Genomic DNA, 24,670 nt, shown 5'->3' with positions numbered 1-24,670 from the left:
CGGAGCGGGGTGCGCCGATGGAGAAGCCATTCATCATAGACATACATTACGGTACAGTACATATACTTACCCTAGCCTGAGCCAGAATAGCCTGCGCCTGGGCCTCCTGAGCCGTCACCACAGGTCCCTTATGCGCCTCTCCTCCGGCACGGAACTGTCAGCCACAGCGGCACAACGAGAGGGAACACAAATAGAAACAAATGGAGTTGTCTCGGTTTAACAGGGCAGGAGACGACTCCTGTTGGCTTACACCCCCCCCCCTGGTGAGTGTGTGTGTGTGTGTGTGTGTGTGTGTGTGTTCTAACACTGTGTCACTTGTAAAGCTGTCACTGTGCACACGGCACACAGCTACACATACAGGAACATGTAGTGCACATGCATAAACACCGCTTGTTCAGTCACATAAACTCCTACACACAAACACACACCGAACTGCGCCCAGAACAGGTAAATACTGTACATACAAGCACGCACTCTCACATGCATACTTGCACATACACACACACACACCCACACACACAATTATTAGGTGTCGCAAAGCTTTCCAAGGCCTCCATCACTTGTTCCACTCCATTGCGCTGGCTGACATTTACAAGGCAGGTGATTTGTGACTCAGAGCAAATAAGACTAGTAGAGATACTTTGGCCTGCTGGTGATGCTGTCAGACTATATAACTGGCTAAAATGAAGTGAGCTGCTTGCGGTCTTCCGGTGGCAGAGGAACTGAGCTATGATGTGAGGGAACCGTGTGACAGACTTGACAGCTCGGCTGGGTGAGTGGGTGGATATGGGAGGTCGTGGTGCGGGCGGGAACGGGAACTTACTGGCAGCATCAGAATTGTACCTGGAGGACCAGGAATACCGTCTGAACCGGGAAGGCCGGGACGCCCGGGAGGACCCTGGGAAAGCGAGAGAGTGACAAAGACGGAGACAAGGCGGATGGTTATTCTTGTTCTGAATGGTAATGCTTTAACACAGTTATGCAGGTGGTATATGCTGTGTGGGCATGTGTTATTGTTGTTGTTGTGGCTCATTCCCCTATAAAAGTTACAGGTCTAATCTGGCCGTCTTTTCCTAAGTAGCTAACAAGGAAAAAAGTGAGAGTACAGCTTCACCCCCTACTTTGAGCGTTTGAGGTTTTCCACAGGTGGCTTTTTGTCGCTAGGCCAAGTAGCAGAGCCTCTAGGCTGGCTAGAGAACATAGTGTACCGCTGTTTGTCCAGATTGCCATAATATCCGGCGAGACCGGTCACTGTCATAAACCTCCTTCCAACGTCGACGAAGCGGAACAACAACAAAGCATGGTTTTGCATCGTAAGCCAGCCACTTAATTGCAGGACAGCATCGAGCTGGATTCATAAAACGCAGTATTGGTAGTCAGCGAATCGGCATTAAGTGTCCCTGCATGACCATTCGGCTGCAGTAGTGATGGCGAAAATCAGTTAGCGCAAACAGATGGTAAAATGGTGGTTTAGCCTGGCCCGCAATGAGTATAAAACCAAACGATCGTAAAGTTGCGTCTCTCTAATATCAGAGAAGCCAGGATGTCTTTTAGTAGGCTCGTCACGCAATTACACTCTCAGACTGCTGGATAAAAAATGGTTGCCATGTGTCGAGTGCCCCCGCTGCCTTCCTGGAGGGGGTAAACGGTTTCTCGTCACTGCCGTGTCATACATGGTAAAACACAGCGCCACCCAATGCTCACGGAGATACCGCATGGATGGCTTATGTTAGCTTGCTCACGGTGGGAAAATGACGGATATCTGCTCTATTATGTAAATAAATGTGTGTGTGTGTGTGTGTGTGTGTGTGTGTGTGTGTGTGTGTGTGTGTGTGTGTGTGTGTGTGTGTGTGTGTGTGTGTGTGTGTGTGTGTGTGTGTGTGTGTGTGTGTGTGTGCACATGTGTGTGTGAACGTGAGAACCTGGGTGACCTCTGCTTGACACGTGCATCTTTTACACCAGAAAATATTGCAAACCACACCCCCATCGTGGTGAGTTTTCTCATCACTTGACAGCAAGGCAGACACAGTGAGGCCTTGAGACCTTGAGGCTCGTGAGGCGGGACCTGAGCTAGCCGGTAGGCGAGTGTGTGCGTGTTGGCGAGTGTGTGTGTGTAGGCGAGTGTGTGGGTATGGCGAGTGTGTGCCCGCCCCGCGCCAAGCAGTTGATGGCCTCGCGCGTCGACGTCAATTAAGGTCTGAGTTGGCAAGCCGTGGTGGACGGAATATTTCATCACTTCTTTCCAAATGACAGACATTAGCGGCCTAGCTAGCTGCCGTCATAATGTAAACGGAAAAAAGGGCGGACAACGTAGCCAATGAAAGCGATGGGGGCGTCGCCATGCACGTGCTTGAGACGCAAACAACTCACACTTTTTTTAACAACTTAAGCGCTATATATTTCATTGGATCCTGATCACATTGACCTCCCTGAAGCTAAAGCGCTGTCCTGCCACGGTACGGTATGTTCAAGTGCCCCCCCTATGTGGGAAGGCTGAACAGGGAGAAGGAAGGAGGTAGAAGGGGGATAGCAGTGATGTAGGAGTATTGGCAGCGCGGGTCGCCACAGTTTGAGACAAAAACAAGCTGGGATCCAGCTCTGTGCATCGGGGGACGGGTACTTACGCCGCGTCCTCCAATCAATCAACTAAATGAGCAGAATCCCACAGCGCGGGAGAGACACAAGGAGGCTTGAGAAAAGGTTCAGGCGTCAACATACTTTACAGCCAACTCCCCTCTCGCCACTCCTCTCTTTGGAGTTCAAAATGCACAAGTATGTGAGATAACAATGTGACTGTGTGTCTCGATGTGTTTTTGGGTATTGACAGTTTATGGGCATATCTGGCTCCTTGGCGTCGCATATGCTGCAGTAGCAAGCTGTGTCCAATTGCGATACTTATTTTGTGGCGACGGGGCTTTACTCCACCGCCTGCCAACGAGGGAGAAGACAGTGGGATAACAACAGAAGCACTGTTCTCTGCCGACTCTCTGCTGACTCTCCTAATTTCCAAAGCGAGATGGATGGCTCATTTTAAGAGCTAAAATTTGGGTATTTTCTTGGTGCATTTTGCATCAATTATGGCCCGCAGGGAAAAAAATTAGAGCCATTATTCCGAGGGTCTCTCGCTCTTATACGAGTAATTTGGGCTATGTTTTGCGTTCTCATTGGGCCACAGCAATTGTGCTTCTTGGCTCATATCAGGCTATGACGGAAGGTATAAGACTGGTCGTTGCGTCTGGGGTAATGAATGTACTGTATGAATGGAGGCAGGGCATTCAATAACATTGCTGGTGGGTACCGAGTTTGGGGACAAAACAAGAGCTTTTCCAGAAAACATCTGGAAATGACTCTTGAAAAGCCGCCCAGCCTCTCACTTACCCTCTCGCCATGATCTCCGTGGGGACCTTGGGAGCCCTGCAGGCCTGAGGAACCGGGGAGACCCTGAAACCACACACAATCACACAGACTTAACTTAAGAATATCACAAACCACAGCCCAGCCGATCCCCCCACCACACAGACACACTCACACACACACACACACACACACACACACACACACACACACACACACACACACACACACACACACACACACACACACACACACACACACACACACACACACACACACACACACACACACACACACACATTCACTTCTCACTGTCTCTCTCGACTCAAGCTTCACAGCTGAGCGGCACTGACGCTCTTTCCATAAAGACCCTCAGCCCCCCCCACCCCCCCACTAGTTTCTAGCTGTTCTACATGTGTGGAAACCAGGCAGAAGGCAGAACGTGATACTCACTGGTTGGCCAGGCAGTCCTTGGGGTCCTTCTATAAGCATCCCCTGCAAAAAGGAAAAAAAAGGGGGGGTGAGGGGGGGATACAGTAGCATTTAGGGGCAGGCAGTAAATCTACAGGCAACGAGAGAATGGAAAGAAAGAGGGGGGAAAAAAACAGACTTTGCGAGCCCAGAGAGCTGTTGAGAGATGTTTGAGTTTGATCCTAAAGAGTTTACTTATAGATACAAGCTGCACTTAACAATACTTCAGTGTGCACAGTATATAGCAGGCGTATATAATGATGCTATAACGCGTGTGTGGCCACATCACATGCTGACGGGAAGCCAAGGTGGTGAGGGTAGTAGTAGGGTGGTGGTGGTGGTGGTGGAGGGCAGGGGAGGTGGAACAGGAGCGGAGACGTTGTAAGTACAGCTGCTATTTCAGTTGCTTTGTCGTTTAGCCAGGGAACTATATAGGATGGCGACTCTGAGAACCAAAGTGCTGTGACATTTTCTGTAGGGAACAAGTCGTTTGTCTGCCACGATATGTACTCTTTATCTTGTTTAGCCCAAGACAAGAAAAAAGAAAATTGGGACGTGACCATTGGCTGTAGCGGATTAAGCTAGATAATAATGGGCACGGCTTAGAATTCCCACCCACTGTGGGAGGCTGTGGCTTGTGTCTGCAGGCATTTTTTATTGTTCTGGTTGAAATGGGAGAAATACAGGAAGCTAGGGCCCCAAATCTTGTATGGTTGACCCTCTCTTGTGTGAACGACACGCATCCGACTTACAGTGTACCAATAAAAGAAGGGCTCTAACTGAACTCAAAATATGCATGGAATTTGATATGGGCTCTTTATGGGCCTGTATAAATCACTGCATGCAATTGTTATAGATCCTTTCTTGGTATCAAAGTCTTTGGACTAGGCAAGGCATTCTGTACAATAAATGTAAGTGTGTTGACAGACACAGAACCAGATGGACTGACATATTGATAGAAAGACAGACATGTATAGGGAAGGTAGCTAGACATAGCTAACAGACAGACAGACAGACAGATAGATCGACAGACAGATGGTCGGACGGACAGAGTGGCAGACAGACAGATAGACAGACAGGTAGGTAGGAGGAGCTAGATAGCTATGCAGCCTGACAGACAGACAGACATATATATATATATATATATATATATATATATATATATATATATATATATATATACTGTATATGTATTAAAAAGAAACAGGAAAATGAATAATACACTTATAACCATTTATAATGTGTGTTATGTCAACATTGTACCATATGTCAAAACCCCACTTACAGGCTCAATGATGGCGGGTTCACCTTTCTCCCCTTTCTCCCCCAGGTAGCTGCCTCCACCCACCTATGGAGAAAGAACACAGAGCAGGTATTAGTGATGACTCAGCCTTTCTCCTTTGAAGGTGGGGCACCCACGGTTATAGAAACCACTGACCGCATGAGGTAACACCAGGAAACAAGCAATGGCCGCTCTGCCCATATGGGTGTCTCCTGTGTTTTTTTTTTTTTTTACAGAGGTCACTTATTATGAGAAAACCGCTGCAGAATCCTTACTAGCACCACGCATGCTTGAACAGAGTTAAGCACTTTTTGCCGTTAATTAAAAAAGAAGGGGGAAAAAAAAACATTCAACCCCAACAACCATTTTGTAAGAGAAGCTATAATTTAGGCTTTGGGGCTGACTCCTATTTATTAAGTTTACAGCAAGCCGGCAATTGAACAAAGAAAAAAAAAGAAAACAGGGGAAAAAAGAAACGACCCCAACTGTGCGTAAATGTGAGAGGTCGTTACCTGACACTATCCATAATACAGTGACTTCACACAAGAGGAATTCACTAACCACCTACAGTGGTCTGAAAAACCCTCCCCCGACATTACACTGAGGATAGCCAATGAGAAGAAACCTCTTTTCAAGTGTCCATTATCCACTTAAAGCTGCAATCCGTAACTTTCATGTCATAACTGGCATTTAAAGCTGGGTCCCATGTGCCATCGCAAAAAAGAAAAAAAAAAGGGAGAGAGCACATTTGGGTTTCATGCAATACCACTTGTCAACCACTAGTGGTCCTACCCCGACCACAGGACATACATTTCTCAATAGAAGAGCAGGGAGACCAACTACAACCACCACAGCTGTGTTGGTTATATTGTATTCACGTACTCTACCATACAGATACATTAGAATAATGTCTTAAGCTTTGAGTCCTAAATACTTTAGTCGTACAATGAATGGTGAAAATAGCCGATCTACAAACTCACAACATGTCACGGTTGTGAGCTTGGGTTAGGGTTAAGTTTAGAAGGGGTTCTCAAAAACAGCGTGTGAATTCTTTAACACAAATCTTCTCTTCTGGGGTCTCCCTGTCACAAAAAGGGGGGGGGGGGGGGGGTCCACGGCCAAAAATACTATGGGGTAAATTAAAAGTTTGAGAACTACTGATTTAAAAGAAATTTCATGGGCTCAGGTCTTAATGGGTAAAGGAATAATCTTACAAATTTGGCCTGTAATGACATGCCCAAAATAGGGACGCTGCATGGCAGGTTTAAAGTGGTTCTGGAAGACGCAGGGCCTGTAAGTGCTGCTGGAGCGCAGTGCAGGATGAACTCAGACAGACTCAGTACAGACCACATCCAGACGGGGGGATCAGGCCGCTTCCTGCCTCTGAGACTGGAGGAGCCTGAGGGGGGCCGGGGCCGAGGGAGGGGGGGATTGGGGGGGTGGGCTGCGGTTAGGCAGGCCACGGCGGGCCGGGATGACTCGTCGATCCGCGGTTTTAAGATGTTTGAATGTTTTTTTTCTCCATGGAATTTCCATGAGATAAACATTTTTGCTATGTCATCGCTTGGGCTCGGATAACGTGGATGGATGGATGGATGGATGGACGGATGGATGGATGGACCGGTAATGGAGAATGTGATTCATAAACAGAGGGGGGTCAATGGGGTCGAGAGGTCAGGGAGGGGGTGTCAATTGTGACAGCTGTGTCAACATCTGTTTATTTGTATGAAGATCAGATAGAGATAAAAGTGTTTGTGAGTGACTGTGTGAGTGACTGTGTGTGTGTGTGTGTGTGTGTGTGTGTGTGTGTGTGTGTGTGTGTGTGTGTGTGTGTGTGTGTGTGTGTGTGTGTGTGTGTGTGTGTGTGTGTGTGTGTGTGTGTGTGCCTATGTTGATTTGTGTCCGTGCCTCTGTGTGTGAGTCAACATCTGTTTATTTATATGGAGATGAGACAGAGATAAAAGTGTTTGTGACTGACTGTGAGTGTGACTGTGTGTGACTGTGTGTGTGTGTGTATGTGTGTGTGTGTGTGTGTGTGTGTGTGTGTGTGTGTGTGTGTGTGTGTGTGTGTGTGTGTGTGTGTGTGTGTGTGTGTGTGTGTGTGTGTGTGTGTGTGTGTGTTTGTGTGTGTGTGAGAGAGAGTTTGCTTGCATTTGCGCTTAGGTGTGTGTGTGCTTAGGTGCGTGTGTGGGCTTAGGTGCGTGTGTGTGCTTGCATGAAATGCCCCCAGCTACATCCAGTCACCATTAAGCATCAACAAACTAAAAGGTCAGTGAAAACATCCAGGCCAGGGCAGCTCTCTCCACTGCAGAGTTAAATGGGGGTCATACCTATGTTCCCTCAGCCTTATGTTCCCTCTATCCCTAACAAAAAGATTTTGGGGGCGCTAGTTCTACCCGGGGTGTCACCCCAAAAGTCAGCATGTTCCGGGCATACCTCGGGGACCGTCAACCGAATGACCTGAAACTCAGTGTGTGTGTGAGCCGATGTGTGTAGTGCCAAGTGGCAGTTCTTCGTGTCACATTTGTGCTGCTGCGCCAATGTGTTTGTTATGTGCGCACCGCCATCCCTGATTGGATAACCCGACCCATCAGCCTCACTGATTGGCTGAGCTTTACAGATAGATGGATAGATAGATACCTTTAGTATCCCACGAGGGAAATTTAGTCGCCCAGAGGCGGCACAGCAGTTAAGGTTACAAGTAAAGAGTAAGAAAAATAAAAAGTACGGTTGTGTACAGCAATACAAGACAAAAAGAAAAAAAACAAGAAGCATCAACAATACAGAGCAACGGTAAACGGAGATAAAAACTAATAAAGTGTCCATTACAGTCAGTGCTTCGTAAGTGTCACACCGTAGCTCGTCATAAAAAAACAGTGCAATGCCAATCCAAAAAGTGTCCATTCGGTCAGTGCAAAAGCATGAGAAGTGAAAGTGCTCACAGCGAAAAACACCACAAAGAAACCCCACGCTAGGAATGTCATTAAAGTCTTTGAAACATCTATTTATTCCAGGTTTAGTTACGGTGGACCTGGCCAAGCGATACTTCGCGATTGTGGCGCTTCGCTAATATAAGTAGCGGCATGTCATAAAAATGTATTATATTTTTTATAATAGCATTGTTAACTCATTCACTGCCAGAATTATTCTGGCTGCGTTTGAACACTGCCATATTTTTCATTGAAAAAAAAAAGTACTCAGGAGCCGAGATACAGAATTTTTAAGTTTTAAGTTAACAAGGAAGTGGATGGGAGTCTATATCTTCGAAAAATCATATCTCCTTGGTCTTTGGGTCAAAAAAAAAAAAAAAAATCTAAAAAAAAAAAAAAAAAAAAAAAAATTTTTTTAATTTTTTAAATTTTTTAAAAAGTCGTTTTAGTCGTTCTTGGCAGGCATGGCTTATGGACAGAAGTCGTTTTAGTCGTTCTAGGCAGTATATGAGTTAAAGCAGCACTATGTAACGTTTTAACAACTATATAGCATATTATGTCCCACTAAATTATAAAGTTATGTTTAAGCAATAACAATCATCCTTCCATACATTTACAGCCCCTGCTAGGGGCTTGACTGTATTACTACGTATAGGGGAGACAATGAGTTTCATCCTGGCATTTGCCAAGGCATAACTGCCAGTCAAAGCAAAGACTGGCCAATCACAGCACGTCCTCGCCGGACATGCTTGCAGAGACTCTTAGGTAATGAAGTCAAAGACGTTGGTTGCCATGTTATTTGTGTCCAAAGTGGTCACTGATACCCCAAACTACATAGTGCTGCATTAATACACGTATTGTCATATCATTAGACCCTAATAAGCATGAATTAACAGTTAATAAGGTACCTTTCCCAAGCACATTCCCACTAGGCCGAGGAAGAAATGCCACTTGAATTTTTTCGAATCAACATGGTGGCGCTGTAACAGGCCGATTCATGTTTTTACCTATAACTGCAACGATCTGCGTGAAACTTTGCATACACACTCCCTAGAGGCCAAGGAACAACCTCTGCAATGCATTTTCCCCAACATTTAACATTGGCATCTAAATTTGCAAGAGTGGCCCGTTTTGAACAAAATGCCTCAAATCGTAAACGCAGTGTCCGATTGCTGTGAAACTTTGCACGCACATTCCCACTAGGCCGAGGAAGAAATGCCACCCTTTTCACATCGTCCTGTTATAGCGCCACCAGGAAGCAGATTTTAGCAAAACATATTTCTTTATATTACTCCTAAAGTTTTTGTCCAAACCAACCAAATCGGTACACATTATCTCAATAGTCAAGTAATCAAGACGGCTCTGTCCGATTTTCCATATTGCATCCTGATTGGCGAATTCTGAACATTGCTGGCCCACAATAACCTACCTCACCTGGCGGAGACCTGTGCTCCGATGAGCACTTTTTCTACTTTATTATGCATTTATTAGCGGTTAACTATGAAGTTATTAACCTTTTAACTGGTATTTTTGCATCTACCTGGTCTTAAGTGGGAACAATGCCTTATTAAGGCTAATACATCCTCTCTAGAATCTGTGCATAACTGTAGTCCTGGGTGTCTCTTGAAGGTGTCATGCCTGTTTCCTGTTCCGGTTCATTTTCCGATAGCGTAATGTGATTGGCTGATTTCATTGGTTCATTTGATAGATTGCAGCCGAGCCAATGATGCAATGATGCATGATGATTTAGACTAGGTATATGCAAAAGGCATAGTTAACTGTGCATAATAAAGGATTTGTTAATAAGAGATTTGTTGACCTTAATAAGACGTTGTTCCCACTTTAGACCAGGTAGATGCAAAAATCAAAGTTAACTGTCAATAAGTGCATAATAGGCTCTGCAGGTTTCCAGAAGCTGCCAGATCCACTTCCAGTTCCGGTTAATTTCACCATAGCTTCATATGATTGGCTCGACTGCAATCTATCAAATATGAAATCAGCCAATCAAATGAAAGCTATTTGAAAATGAACCGGAACAGGAAATAGGTATGCCACCTTCCAGCAACCCAGGGCTGCAGTTATGCACAGAGCCTAAAAATGATTTATTAACCTTAATAAGGCATTATTCCCACTTTAAGGCTTATATTTAATGCTCTTAAAGGGTTATTTCACTTAAAACACTTCTGGGGTCAGTTGCTTGATTCAGTATAAATATTTGATATTCATTTTATCAGACGCCCCCTTCCATTTTAACCATGTTAGACTCAATTCAAACACCAGTTCTCGGTTCTGGTGACTGATATTGTCCTGCTTATTCGTGAGAAGCAATGTTTTTTCAATAATGTTTTTCATTTATTTTTATATATACAAAAAGAAAACAAACTTATATATAATGATAACAAGAAAATATGTAGCCTGGTAAACCCTCCCTCCGGAAATCTCATTTCCATTTGATTTCAGGAGTGAGTCTGGCCTGAACCGCCTTTCTGCAATATTCGCTGTGGGCTGGAGTTGGGCGGGAGTAATACCGTTGACTGACAACCCCTTCAACCAATGATCGTTTTTCACCTTCAGCCAATCAGCAGTTCATTTTGACGACCTCCAGACTATGTGACGCAACGGGACTTTTGGGACGGCCATGCCCAGAATAGGTTGCCTTATTGGGATACATGCGTGTCACTCCCCGCCCCTGCCGGTTCTCTAAATTTATATTTTTAAATAGGCTCTGTCATGATTAATTGACCACATATATGAAGTTAAACAACTAAATTCTATCCAAACGATATCTTAATAGTAAATTCCGTGCCTCAAAAAAGAAGTTTGAGACCGTTTTAAAACCGAAAATAAGAAGTCACGGCACTCGCAGAAACAACAATGGCTGCCGTTCGTTTTTTGTCGACCCCAGTCAGGCTGCACTCGGCTTCATTCGGGCTCACTCGAACTCGCCACCTGATTGGCCAACTGTCGCTGTCAATCACAGAACGATGTGCGACGACGCTGATAGGCTCGTCAGTTCGGCGTAGAGAGCGAATATTGCAGAAAGGCGGTTCAGCCCAGACTCACTCCTGAAATCAAATGGAAATGAGATTTCCGGAGGGAGGGTTTACCAGGCTAGAAAATATGTCCCTCTCTCGAACAATATGAGTCACCAGAACAAAGGACATGTTTTCAATGAATCTAACATGGTTAAAATGGAGTTTGAAGTTACAATGGGTTTGTATAGGAAGGGGGAGTGTCTGATAAAAATGAATATCAAATATCTAAATACTGAATTAAGCAACGCAAAGACTGGCACCTGGGGTGCACACGGAAGCGAAAAAGTGTTTCAAAGTTATAATGTTATAATAACCCTAACCCTAACCCTAACAATAAAACTGCTTACAATGCTATTATTAAGACATTTATAGCCTTAATAACCTTAATAAGGACTTAATAAGTGCCTTATTAACGTTGCCTTACTAAGGCAACTTATTATTTGTTAATAAAGCTATATAATGTTTATAATAGCATTGTTAAGCATCTTACAAGGACTTATAAGTAACTTATTAACTGTTAATGAATGCTTGTTAATAGTATTATCATTATTATTATAAACAATTATATATCTTTTTATTAACAAATAATAAAGTTAATAAGCACTTACAGTTATCTTATTAACTAATAATTAATGCTTATTAATAGGATGTTCGTTTGAAGGGCTACTGGGCAGCTCCCAGGTTTTAATGTGCGCTTGTCTGTGTGAATGTGAAGCAGAGCGATGCTGAAAAAGAGCTCTCGTGCTCAGTATACCTACCGTGGATAAATAAAGGTAAAAAGACAGACAGACAGACAGACAGACAGACAGACAGACAGACAGACAGACAGACAGACAGTCAAATTTATGAACAAACAGGAGCAAAAACTTTTCCCCATTTTACTAATCTGAGGGAACATAGGGCTGAGGGAACATAGGGCTGAGGGAACATAAGGCTGAGGGAACTTGAGTACGCTCCCGTTAAATGGACACTCAGGATTTTGCTGTGTGTCACATTCCTGCAGCGACCCTCCCCCCTTACATCAGCGGCTCTCAAAGTGGGGTCCGGGTTCCCCCAGGGTTCCTTGAGGGGGTTTCCGGAGGATCCCCAGCAAAATGAGTTTAACCACTTTAACCCTACAGTATATACTGTACATTGGAAAATAGTCGATCTACAAGCTCACAACGCGCTAAATCGTGACATGCTGTGAGCGTGTAGATCTGCTATTTAAAAAAAAAAGATTATTTTTCATTTTAACAACAAAGAACTTGTAAGGGTTTTTTTTCTCTCTCTTTCTGGAAATAACAACAATGATGGAGCTCTCACAAAATGAATTTCACCCAGTGTTTTACACCAGTGAACCTGTGATATGACAATAAAGCTGATTCAGATTCTGACTCCTGGCACAAAATATTTCCGATGGGGGTCCACAGGCAAATACATTATTAATTTGGCGGTCCTTGACATGAAAAAGTTTGAGAACCACTGCCCTACACCACCAACTTACGTTGCTTTCTCTGAAGTCAGTCTCGGCGGGCAACTCATCCTCGTACACCGAGGCGGTAGGCTTGACTTCGGCGGCTCCTCCTGTTCCATAGTCGCCGTAATCGCCGTACTCGTACTGCTTCTTGTCCAGCGCCGTAGTGTCGTATTCCTTCAGGTCGTATTCCTTAAAGTCGTACGCGTCGGTCCCGGGGTCCACGTTTGTTTTGCCCGTGTCGACGGGGGCCGCCGGCGTCTCCGGGGCAGAGGTAGTTTCCGCCCCCACCTGCTCCACTCCGGTGATGTAATCGTCGACGATTTCCTCCTCGTAGTTCTGGGATCGGATCCAAGTAGTGCGACGGGTCGGGCGAGGCGAGGCGGGAGGGGAGGGAAGGGAACATGGAGGTCAGGGTTAGTGAGATCAAAACATGTGAATAGCTTCACTGGACAACTTTCACATGATTTTGTTGTCGTGACTCACAGTTAAAGCATCGTTGCAGATGTTTAACTATGCCAAATGACTAGATTTAAAGCCTGATCTTTGGCTTTGTCGTACGACGGTGTCAGTGCAGAAAAATAGCAGATCTACAAGATCACAACGCGTTGCGATGCGACATGCTGTGAGCTTGTTAGAGCTGCTATTTTCTTGGCACTGGACACCGTCACGCGACAAAGTACAAATTAGTTTAGACTTGAAATTTCCCACAGGAATGTTCTGCCATTTTCAACTCATCCGTGTGCGTCTGGTTGGGAGTAACGCACATTTATGTCACTTCTCAAAAAAAGGAAAAATAATGTGTTTTGTTGAAAAGTAACAGCGTCTGTGTTATCCCAAACAGATGGATGTGGACAGTATTAAAGGAAGGAGATGCAAGATATCAGTAAATCATACGCAGCATTCATACTTAAAATAATAACGTATCAGTTAATCATTGTAGAGTATACAACGTTCGTACTGAAAATAAGATATCAGTAAATCACTGCAGAGCATACCACATTCATTCTGAAAGTGATCGCATGAAGGTCATGCACTCAATACACTTCAGAAAGTAGACACTCAAACAGTAACGGGTCACACACATGTTTAACAATAAACATGTCATTAGTTCATGTCATCAAAGGATATTAGATCTTAATTCACGACAACTGGCTTCTTCCATGTTCCAAACGGGCCAACGAGGTCACGATATGATTGCTTCTCGCTTCGAATTCAAACCGGCAATATTTCAGTCGCAAAGCTTTGCTTCTTTGGATTTTAGGCCACTGATGCTTAACCATAAGCACCACCATAAACATCGCTTATAAACAGTGTGCATGGCATGCATACCACGACGTCTATTCTACGACTCTGTATCCATTGATTCACAATCTACAGCTGCATCCATGTGGGACTGTTAAAACTTCCACACCACAGGGAACCTTTTTTGGATAGCATAATTACCAACAGCAGTTGAAGTGAGTTCAAGAACGCTGAGACTTTTCCTTGTCCTGTATGGCTCAGTGGCTGGTATACATCACTAACACCACCAGGGTTATGGGTTCTAATCCCACAGCAGACACCCAATATCCAGCAACCTTTTTTAAAGAAGCATTAAGCTTTTGTTCTATTCTTTTTCTCTATAAAAACTAGGGGGTCGTCGGGATTATGTTCTGACCGTACCACCTCACAAAATCACTTCACTGAGTGCTACACACTATTGTGTCATGTTTTAGTTATTTAGTAATTTATTATTTATTTAGTCCCTTAGCTTAGCTTTTTTCCCCCTATTTTGTCTTGCTGCTGCAATGTCAAGAAGCTGTAACCCAGCTGTACGAAAGCTGAGGCATTAACCGCTTAAGTTAAAACCCTCGATACAAAGTAGACCTGACCCGAGTTGGCTCTGTACTTGGTTCGCTCTTGTTCCCGAGTCTAAACCAAATCTCTTAGCTGAAAATAGCCAATCTACAAGGTCACAACGCGGTGTTGTGAGCTTGTAGATCTGCTATTTTTGGCAAATGTCCCCCCCCCCCACAGATGCTAGGGTTCAAGTGGATAAAGATATGACATTTTGAAGGAATAATGTACTTTGCACCAGATGGCACATGAGGCAAACCATAATGATTGACTAATGACTTGCTCCGAGTCTAAGAAACTATTACGTTTGGCTCAGAAGCTGTCAGATTGGAACCATTCATAATTTCTGTCACTTTTTGGGCATTAAAAGGGGGCATTAAAAATAGATCTGGGCAAAAAACATGGTCTTGATCCCCAGGCTGCCACCCATACTGAAGATTTATGAACTCACGGATAAAAGCAGCCACCAAACGGCAAATAATGTACTGTTCCATGTTAGTTTACATTATCTTATAGTACATTTACCCAAGTACTGTACTTGAGTACAGTTTTGAAGTACTTTTACTTTACTTGAGCATGTCCATTTTTCAATGCTTATACTTCTACTCGATCATTTTTGAAAACTTCAGTTACTAGTTACTTTGTAGATTTAGATTATTATTATAAAACATACATTAACAAATTAAGCCCTATCTTATAATAGGGCTTAACACGTCGCGATGCGACGCATTGTGAGCTTGTAGATCTACTCATTTTGAAAGATTGACACATTTCACGAAAACTTGTGAAATGGGACATTCTGCACAATGAGTATGTTTACTTTGGCACTTTAAGTATATTTTCATGACAATTCTTTTGTATTTTAATTCAAGTCAAACTTAGTTACAGAGTATTTCTATACTGTGGTATCGATACTTTTACTTAAATAAAAAATAACTCAAGGCACTTCGTTCCACCACTGATCTCAGAACATGATAACTGTTGTTGCTACGCAGGGCGACAGGACATAATGTCCTGGTTAGCTCTCTGGCTTGTCTCTCCCTATGAACGCATGTGTCTCACTTACAACGTGTTATCCACCTCAAGGTACATCATAAGAGGCAGACGTTTGGGCTGGCAACGTGCAGCAGCCATATTGTTTCAGTTGAACCCTCAAATGTTCCTCATTATTTCCCGGTTTATGTGATGGTTTAGCACAAATTAAGACAGGATCTGCCAAATTCAGGATACGAGGGAGAAGCAGAGGGGTATGGGGGTGGAAGGGGGGGGGGGGGGGGGTGGAAGGGGGGGTTCGCCCGTCTGCTGATTTTCCATTGGTCATGGCTCATTAAATGACAACGTTTTCCTGGTTTGGTTGCCTTCCAGGTTGTATTGATGGGGACAGGGTTTTCTGATGGAAATCAAGATGTCAAGTAAACAGGTTGACCTCAGAGAGGCCTTGTTGTGGGGTTTCCGCCTTCAGAGGAGATTGTCATGGGCTTAAAAAAAAGAATTCTGTTTTTTTGTGGGACATTTTTTGAGGATGTATAAGCCCAGTGGGGTCAGAACATCTTCTCTGCCGCATACATAGTCTATATAAATATTTGCTGTCCCCGGCCTGCACCAAACCTGATACCACCTCATTCAAGAAACCAAAGGATTTTCAAGCTAGTGTCCAATGATATTCTTCTAAACATACGGTATGTCACTTTTTTTTGTTTTTTTGTACAAAAAAGAAATTCCCAACGATTGCACACAGTATAGCTGTGAAGGCACTGTACTATACTGTATATAACAATGGTTCTCAAAGTGGGGTCCAGGGATCCTCAGGGTTCCTTGCGGACGGGGGATCCTTCCCAAATTGTCCCTTACAGTGTACAAATGGAACCAAATAGACCCTTACGGGTCCATTGGACACTCTTGGAGTTATGAAATTAAAACGTTTGAGAATCACTGGTATATAGTGTATGGAGAGATGTGGCCAAACACTGATGATATGACATCATCTGATGCTTAGTCATTCTGTGTGCACATGATCATATTAATCCTTAATATGCCCTTTCACTGCTGATGAGATGCAGGCGAGACTGAAGAAGACTGACTTCATCATTTCATATTTACAACCTGGGTCTGGCATTACTTCAGTGAACTGAAGCTGGTACGACAGTAAGGTGCTACACCTGCCAGTGTTTAATTAGATTAGTGAAGGAACACTGAGCCAAAGCTAATTCCTTGTGAGTAAGTTGGTCGGAGCGTGGCTTATTTGTCAGTTATCCTGCAACTGAGCAATGAGGGAGATTATCCCCTTTACAATACACTGGACCACCTGCAGTACCATTCCTTCCCAGTCTTAGTTACCCAAGCCATGCTATTCATGCGCTGAGCTGCCAGTGCAGCGGGATGAACTCCAGAACTTTGCGATTCCAAAGGCAAACTCCCTACCGAATGAGCTACCCGGGCATTGTTCCACAATGGCTTGTACGAACCCAATAATTGCCAATTAAGTGTTTCTGATACTAGATAGCTCCCTCTAAGGGATGCAGATGTTTCATTTATTCAGAAATTATGTGCTGGCTAAAATGCAATGTAGGAAATGTCAGATAAACAAGGAACTCAATGCTAAATATTATTGCCACTTATTTGTTGGGCAAGCCTGCACATAATTTGATTTGACTTCTCTGGGATGAGAATGGATCCCATGTGCTGTATTTGTGGGATCAACATGTATATTATGGGACAAAATTTACCGGGCCGGGTCCAGAGGTGTCGGTGGGGGTCTCAGGCGGGCTGCCGTCCACTCCGGTTCCGTAGTCATACTCACCGTTGTAATACTCTCCACCCACATTGGTCTGAAATCAGAAAGAAAACAATGCATCATAATGCTGAGTTTTGTCTATAGCACTTCCCTTCTCCAACCTGGCATTTGGTTAACCCTGGTCATATACCGTACAGTTGTAATGGATGAAATGACTGAAAAGGGGCAGGAAATTATGAAATGACCATCATGACATCCGTAACGCAAAAAGAAAAGCAGATCTATACAAGATGGAGAGACAGTGAAAGAGAGAGATGAGGTGAGCGAAAGAGTGAGAGTGTGTGTGTGTGTGTGTGTGTGTGTGTGTGTGTGTGTGTGCGCGTGTGCGCGTGCGTGTGCGTGTGTGTGTGTCTGCGGTGTGTGTGCATGTGCGTGCGTTTGTGTGTCATGCGCACCATTCACAACATGTCCTACGGATCAGTTTATTAGTACAGGGCACCGTAAGATCCGGAGTGTTTATTTAACTTTGAGGGTCAATTTCACACTCTCAGAGTTAAAGTAAAACTCAGAATTTTGAACAGCGTATATGTTATGTTTTGTTACCTCAGTCTTGGTTGCTTCGGTCGCAGGGATTTCAGTGGCTGCGCCTCCTTCACTGTAGTCATAGAACTCTCCATAGTCATAGTTAGTATACTACAGGAAGACAAAGGGACACATGGTGCAAAACATGTAAATATTACAGTACAATGTCTTCTAAAAGACATTTAGTACATTATTTACATGGCCATGTTAAAGCTGCAATCCGTTACTGTTATGTCTAGATCTGTGATTGGAACCCAATAGGCTCTATGCACAGCAGCCATATTGGAAAGAAATTGGGCCTCTTCTTACTTCCTTCACAGGTGTTACCAATGATACTAATGAAGGCTCTGTTCTGGTCACTATAAACACTCCATTTTGTTTCCCAAATGGCCCCTTATGGTGGGTGTGTAACTCTGAGAGTGTACAAATGGAACCAAATGGACCCGTAAGGGTCCATTTGGTTCCATTTGCACACTCTCAGAGTTATGGGGGTCCTTGAAAATAAGACAACCACAGTGCCACACTAAATGGAAGAGAGCCTTAATTAGTATCATTGGTAACACCTGTGAAGGAAGGAAGGAAGGGGCCCAATTCATTCCCAATATGGCTGCTGTGCATAGAGCCATATTGCTTCCACGTAAGAGAACAAACTTCTACCACTCTTCCAAGAGGGAATCCCCACTTGAGGAGATATTGCGCTTATGAGCTTCAGGCTAGCTAGGGCTGCTTGTCAAACACTAGGATGTCTTATCTGACACCAGGGTCTAAATGTCTCAATGGAAGAGTATAGTGAGACCACCTCCAACCACTTCAGATGTACTAATTATATTGCATTAGCATTATCTTCCATACAGATTGGTTAAAGTAATGTTGCTGTTTTTTTTTGTTCTTTTCATTTTTATAAATTCCGGATTGCAGCTTTAATTACTGTCAAAAGATCCCAAGGCCTAGTGTCCATGCTCTTTCGTAGAAATCAAACATTTCTACACAAACTATAACACAGTAAAATCCATCCATGTTCGTTTAACTCCGAGTACAGAAATGGGGTGCATGGAAAAATGTACACAGGATTTTACTGTAATGTATCCATAATGGTAAAACCAAGATATTTCGCCAATGGATTAAAAGGTGACATGAAACAAGCGTCACCCACCACCACCACCACCACCACCACCACCTCTGTCAGAACCCCGCTTTTGCTTCACATGACCTGTAAAAGGGGGTTCATGCCTGGAACTAAGCAAACAGTCATAAATATTCCTGTTTTGCTTCAGACAGGAAGTTAGAAGGTTAATGTGGTGCCAATGAAAACTCATCTCCTCTCTCTACAGTGTCCAACAGTATGCCAACGATGCCCCCGGGCGCTCACTAATGGACCCCTTTAAAACGGAAACCTCCCAACTGCACGTTCTCGTGTAAACAGTTATGGGGAACATGCAGAGGTAGGGTATTAAAAATCATCATTAAGAGGAAAAAAAGGAGGGGCCCTCAAAGTCCCTGTCCACATGTCCGCTGGCGTGGTTTAAAATCCTCAGAACATATCATCCCTGTCAAGCGTTTTTCTCCCCCCAAAATCACCCCTAAGGGGCTACGGTCACACCTAACTTTGTGTCGTTTTGCAATGGTTCTCAATGGGAACGAAGCATTTCTTTTCACACGGAAAGCTGTGCAACTAAAGGCTCCGTTCCCAATGAAAACCATTGCAAAAATACGGCCTCATAGGCTGAATCAAAGTTAGGTGTAACCGTATACCCTAACGGACGAAACCCACAGGACGCGCAAGCGTAAGCGTACGGAGTACAGACGCTGGTTTTGTTACGCTCCATGCTAATGAATGCAGCCGTTCTCACTGGCCGCGCGTGGACACGTTTTTGGTGTAATTTCATTACATTTATGGCATAATTACAAGATAAGTTGGCTATTACATGGCGTATTAACTATGTCATGATCACATACGGCATAAGTCATCGTGTTTGATTCCCCATCTTCTGATTAGATTCTTTCATCTTGATTAACCGCAAATCTGTGGATAATCAATGGGATAATCAATGGGATAATCAATGTCCCATTACAGGCTGCCGTCCATATTACATTTCCTCAGCTGCTCTCCATGTCAAGGACTGTGATCAACCCATTCCTATCTAATCCGTTGTTTGTTGAGGCTCCCTTTAACATTGTCTTCCACATGGTGGAGTGGGACCAGTCAAAATAGAAGATAGGAAGATTAAGTTAACAGACCGGCCTCTGATATTCCGCCCTCTTAATAGAGCAGGGATAAATATTGGCCCCCAGATAGCTGCTCCAGCCGTAAAAATAATAAAAGGCCTACGGCCTGCCGGCCTGCTTGCCTGGCCTCTGTCCACTGGCCCTGAGAGAGAGGTCGCTGGCCAGGCCAACCCAGGCTGACAGACAGCGAGAGAGAGAGAGAGAGACAGAGAGAGAGAGAGAGAGAGAGAGAGAGAGAGAGAGAGAGAGAGAGAGAGAGAGAATGAGAAACAGACAAAGAAAGATGTAGAAAGTGATGAGAGGAGCTGCGAGAGAGAGAGTGAGATTTATAGGGCTGAAGTGCTTGGCCAAGCTGAAGGCCGTCACCACAGTCTTGGTTTTGAAGGCATAAATATTGAAGTGCACTCATAAAAACAACCCCCCCCTCCCCCCACCCCCCCTGTGCCTGAGTCCCTTTTCTTCTTTAAACAACACGACTCCAGACATGTGGCTGTCGACTGTAAAGGATCAGGGGTCAGAGGTTAAGGGGGCCACCTTTAGGGGCTGGGGGGGTGGGTCAGCCGTCACACTCCCTGACCGTGTCTCTAGGCTGCCTACTAGCTTCTTGGGGATGTTTCGTTAGCGGTTTTGCTATCGTAAATATGCACGGGACGCTTACAGTACCTGGAACGCAGCAGGGAGAACATTCCATTAATAACTACTTACAGAATGGTCAGTGAGAATAAGTTCGATTTACAATGTTCCGTGCAAAGTGAAGTCCAAGAGCTCCCTGTTGTCTGTTTAGAAGTCAAGCTTCTTGTCTTGGCGCATGGGGAAAAGCATGGCGATGGAGCAACATTTTCCGGGACGCGAGTCCAATGTTTTTTAAAAACGCAGAAGAATCACTCTTTCGACTCTTCAGAGTTTTTCTTTTTTTTTTTTCCTTTTCTTTCACAAACTCAAGGATCTAAAGTCTACTTTTCCAGGTACTGGGATTCGAGCTGGGGGGAAGGAAAAGCTTAAATTTCCCTGGGAGTCTGGACAGAGCCTGCAGAACTCGTTAGAGATATAAATCACGGGGCCACTCCAAAGCGGGCTCAGACTTCGTGGCAGAGAGAAAGGAAAAGTTTCCAGTGTGAGCTCATCAGTTATTTAGTGAAATACTGACGGAAAATGTCAGAGCCGCAGAAGGAATCGAACTAGCAAAATAACTTTAAAAAAGGACAGGCCCGCCCCCAACACAAAGCATTGTATTTTAATTAGAAGAATTGGCTGACAGATGCCCCAGTTCGAGGCGGGGAGCGACGCAGTGAAGCCAATGGTAGTAAAACTCGAATTAAGCAGATGATCTCAAACCTCAAGGTTTAGTGTTGATTAAGGGCGTCACTATCAATAGAGCAGTGCATAAAACAATACAAAGCTCTGGGTTTTGGGAGAAGCTCAATAATTCCTAATGCTCCTCGAACAACTTAAGGCCCAGAGAAAAAAGTTTGTAGCAAATGTTTGAGAGATTCCTAGAAGAGATTATTTAGCTTAGCTACGCTGGCAGTTTGTAAAAACACGGATTTAAACAAACACCGGAGCGAAACCTACTGCTACTCCAATTACCTGTCACAGACTGCTGCAAACTGTTTATGCTGTGGACATGTTGAAGAACATATGCGTGGACCCTTCTTTGACCCTTCTAAGAGAGTAACAAACTTTAGAGCTTATTCATGATTTTACTGTGTACAGTGTCCCATGACACATACCGAAAGGGTCAAACTCTTCTTCTGCTCCTGAAGCGTTCCAGCTCCGTCTCCACTCAAACCCAAAGTTTCCCTTCATTTCCCTCCTCTTCCCCTTTTCCTTCAAAAGGTCTGTTCTCTTCCTCCTTCTGTCCCCGCTCTCTCACCTCCTCCCACCCTCCCTCTCTCCCTCCTACCTACCTACCCTCCTTCATTCCCACATTCCCTCCCATCCCTCCCACCATCCTTCCCCGCTATCTCTCCATCCCACCCTCCCCCATTCCTTCAGCCTTCGCTCCTGTTTCAACCACCCCAGTCATTCCACCTCCCTTGCCCCGCCTCCCCTCCAAGTCTCTGACCTCGTCCTCGGGTTCCTGGGCCTGGGGGGTGTCATGGTGGTTGGGGGTTTCACAGTCGGGGCTGTAGTGTTCACAGTAGTCGAATGCCGCTCGGGGGTCGGCCACGATGAGCAGCTGTTGGATGTCGCCCTGGGAAAAGGAGAAAGGGGAAGAAGAAGATTCGTCAGTCACCCTCTTCAGCAGGACTGGATTAAACAGTCTAGACCACACAGAGTGTTTCTGTTTAGCCTGAGGAATTTAGCTCATTTCAAAATGAGCAAATCGGCGTGCAACTGATTTGCAGCGAATAAAAAATCTGGGAACAGACAATAAAAGTACAAGAAAATTATAATAATTTACTCACAGCAGTCAAAGAATAATAAAAGCAATAACAGGCAGCTTTAAAGTACCCATTCAAGAGCAAAAACCTAAATGTACTTTTGGTCTGGCCCAAGCTCAAACGCTGCCAAGGGTTCTGTTCTGTTTGGTTTGGTGTGGCTTATGCGCTTCTGATTGGGCACTGAACCCTGGTGCACGCATTCCAGGAGGTGCGCGTCTGCTTTCGCGCTTTCTCTGATGGCTCTCTAATATCGGCCTCTATTAGCGAAAAAATGGAACGTGACGGTAAAACAATAAGTCTACATAATTCAAACTGCACCATACCAGCAGTGGTAGCCTTTGAATATCAAGTAGTTTCCCAGCCCTGCAGGAATGAATCAGAGCTTTGTCATTAAACCATCCTCGCGGTTTTCCTCTCTGTCTCAGACCATTCACTCTCTGACACAAGAAGAAGCAGACATGGCCTTCCAGCTAAGAAAATACAAGTGGGTGAAGGGGAAGGGGTGTTTGGCCTTTAGGTGACGCACATATACACACAGACACAAGCACACACACCAGGCATGAGTGTGTATACATGTGCATGTTGGGAATAAGGAGAGGGGGTGTCTTGCCTTTTCCAGAAAGACAACTATTGTACAGTCACCCGCACACAGCCATTAGGGACGTCGAGTGTCGCGCTTTACTGCTGCAGGAATGGGAAGATAAATAACCAAGGGTCTGTACTTATGTGAAATATCTGAGAGGACGTCTGTTTTTCATGAACTTTTGGAAAAGGAAATTAGATCTCCTTGTCCCCCAGCCAAGCACCCTTTTCCCCCCTTTTTTATTTTATATTATTTTATTTATTTATATATTATTTTTTTGCATGATCTTCTCCCAAGGAATTTCTACAAAAGACCAGAAACGTCTTCTCGTTGCCACCGATGTGGAGAATGTTAACTACAGCCATGTACCACAGGGCCACCTTGGCTGACCTGAGACTCTCCCTGGGGGAGGAGGAGGAGGTGGGGGAACGGGGGATTTACAGGACAATGCTTTCACCCTCCCCACCCCCGACCTTAAACAACCGTAAACAATCAAATCGGGGGAAATAAGATAAGTGCCCCTACACTTTTACTAAGGGTACGTTTAGCTGTAGGGGGTGTGGGGGGGGGGGGGGGGGTGGAGGAGGAGAGGGGGGATGGTGAGGCCAGGGGGTGGGACAGAGCAAGCGAACCGGGTGGCCGGCTAAAGGAGGAAACACATCCATGCAGATTACATTAAATTACAGGAGGCTGCATCTGTACAAGCTTAGCCCTCTGGAAGACATTAAGTCGGAATTATACTTTGGTTGCGGGCCGGTGTCACTCATAGAAAACAGCACAGATCTACAAGCTCACAACGCAACCGGTGCGCGACACCCGGCACCCGACTAAGCATAAAAAGTCAGGATTTGAATATTCAACCCCCCCCCCCCCCACCCTGTCCTGCAATCACGCTTGACTGGTAAATCTCACCGGTGTATTTGACACAGCCCTGATGAATGACAGCCGGTACACATCAACATACATGAGTTTTATGGATGTACTCTACACATATACTTCACACACACAAACATGCTCAACCCACATTACGACCCTCATACTGCAGCTATTAAGAATCACTGCCTCTAGCTTTGGGGGGAGACGTAAATTGAATGACACTGTGCTTGCTTGTCATTCATGCATTTTTGCTGGTATTGGGGTGGTTTTTACATAGACCAATAATGCCTTTACGGCTCTCCGTAATAACGCTTGCCGGTAACGCTAACCCTGTTTCTGTGACCACAAACGCCACAAACATCTCATATTTTCCATCATATAATCCATGTACACGCTCACCAAGGATACAAAGGATTAGACAGATGTGCGCTCAGATGATTACCTTTCAAACTTTTTTCTTCTCTCTCTCTCTCCTCATCTGTACAACATTCCATTTGGTATTTCATCATGTATCTGCAGAAACACGTGACTAAACTTCAACCTTGGATAGAAATTTCCGCACATACTCGCTCGCACAGCACAGTTCTCACAAACAATGCAATGTGTGCCACTATACAACAAAAGGAGACTGGAATTGAAACAGAAAGAACTGTGTGTTGTAAATGTCATGTAGATTTACGGTAGCCTGCCTTGGCTCCAGCACGTCCTTATCTCTTTATAGTTTTTTTTATAGTTTAGGACCTGCGCATCCAAAGTCACAGCCAGATAAGGGAAGAGCCATTAATCTCACTAAAGATGGATAGTGTGCTGATAGAGTGCCCAATCTCTGTTTCCTCTCTCTCTCTCTCTCTCTCTCTCTCTCTCTCTCTCTCTCTCTCTCTCTCTCTCTCTCTCTCTGTCATTCAGATCACTTTTGCT

At 44.6% G+C, this 24,670-nt stretch overlaps 1 protein-coding gene across 1 annotated transcript in view; it reads right to left on the bottom strand.

The window, feature by feature from the left end:
* LOC311046099 (collagen alpha-1(XI) chain-like) overlaps positions 1 to 24,670 on the bottom strand; it is a 135,426-nt gene that overhangs the window by 82,403 nt on the left and 28,353 nt on the right. Inside the window, exons 5-13 of the mRNA XM_084058223.1 lie at positions 21,975 to 22,103; positions 17,705 to 17,794; positions 17,094 to 17,195; positions 12,559 to 12,867; positions 5,111 to 5,173; positions 3,808 to 3,849; positions 3,379 to 3,441; positions 824 to 898; positions 71 to 154 (exon numbers count right to left, since the gene is read on the bottom strand). Coding sequence (XP_083914349.1) covers positions 71 to 154; positions 824 to 898; positions 3,379 to 3,441; positions 3,808 to 3,849; positions 5,111 to 5,173; positions 12,559 to 12,867; positions 17,094 to 17,195; positions 17,705 to 17,794; positions 21,975 to 22,103 — 957 coding nt within the window. The remainder of the gene's footprint in view (positions 1 to 70; positions 155 to 823; positions 899 to 3,378; positions 3,442 to 3,807; positions 3,850 to 5,110; positions 5,174 to 12,558; positions 12,868 to 17,093; positions 17,196 to 17,704; positions 17,795 to 21,974; positions 22,104 to 24,670) is intronic.

Source organism: Gymnoscopelus microlampas, assembly GCF_963454915.1.
Source record: "Gymnoscopelus microlampas genome assembly, chromosome: 5".
In the NCBI taxonomy this organism is placed as follows: Eukaryota; Metazoa; Chordata; class Actinopteri; order Myctophiformes; family Myctophidae; genus Gymnoscopelus; species Gymnoscopelus microlampas.
Note: the sequence above shows the minus strand (reverse complement) of the source record. Positions and strands in the feature narration are given on the sequence as shown.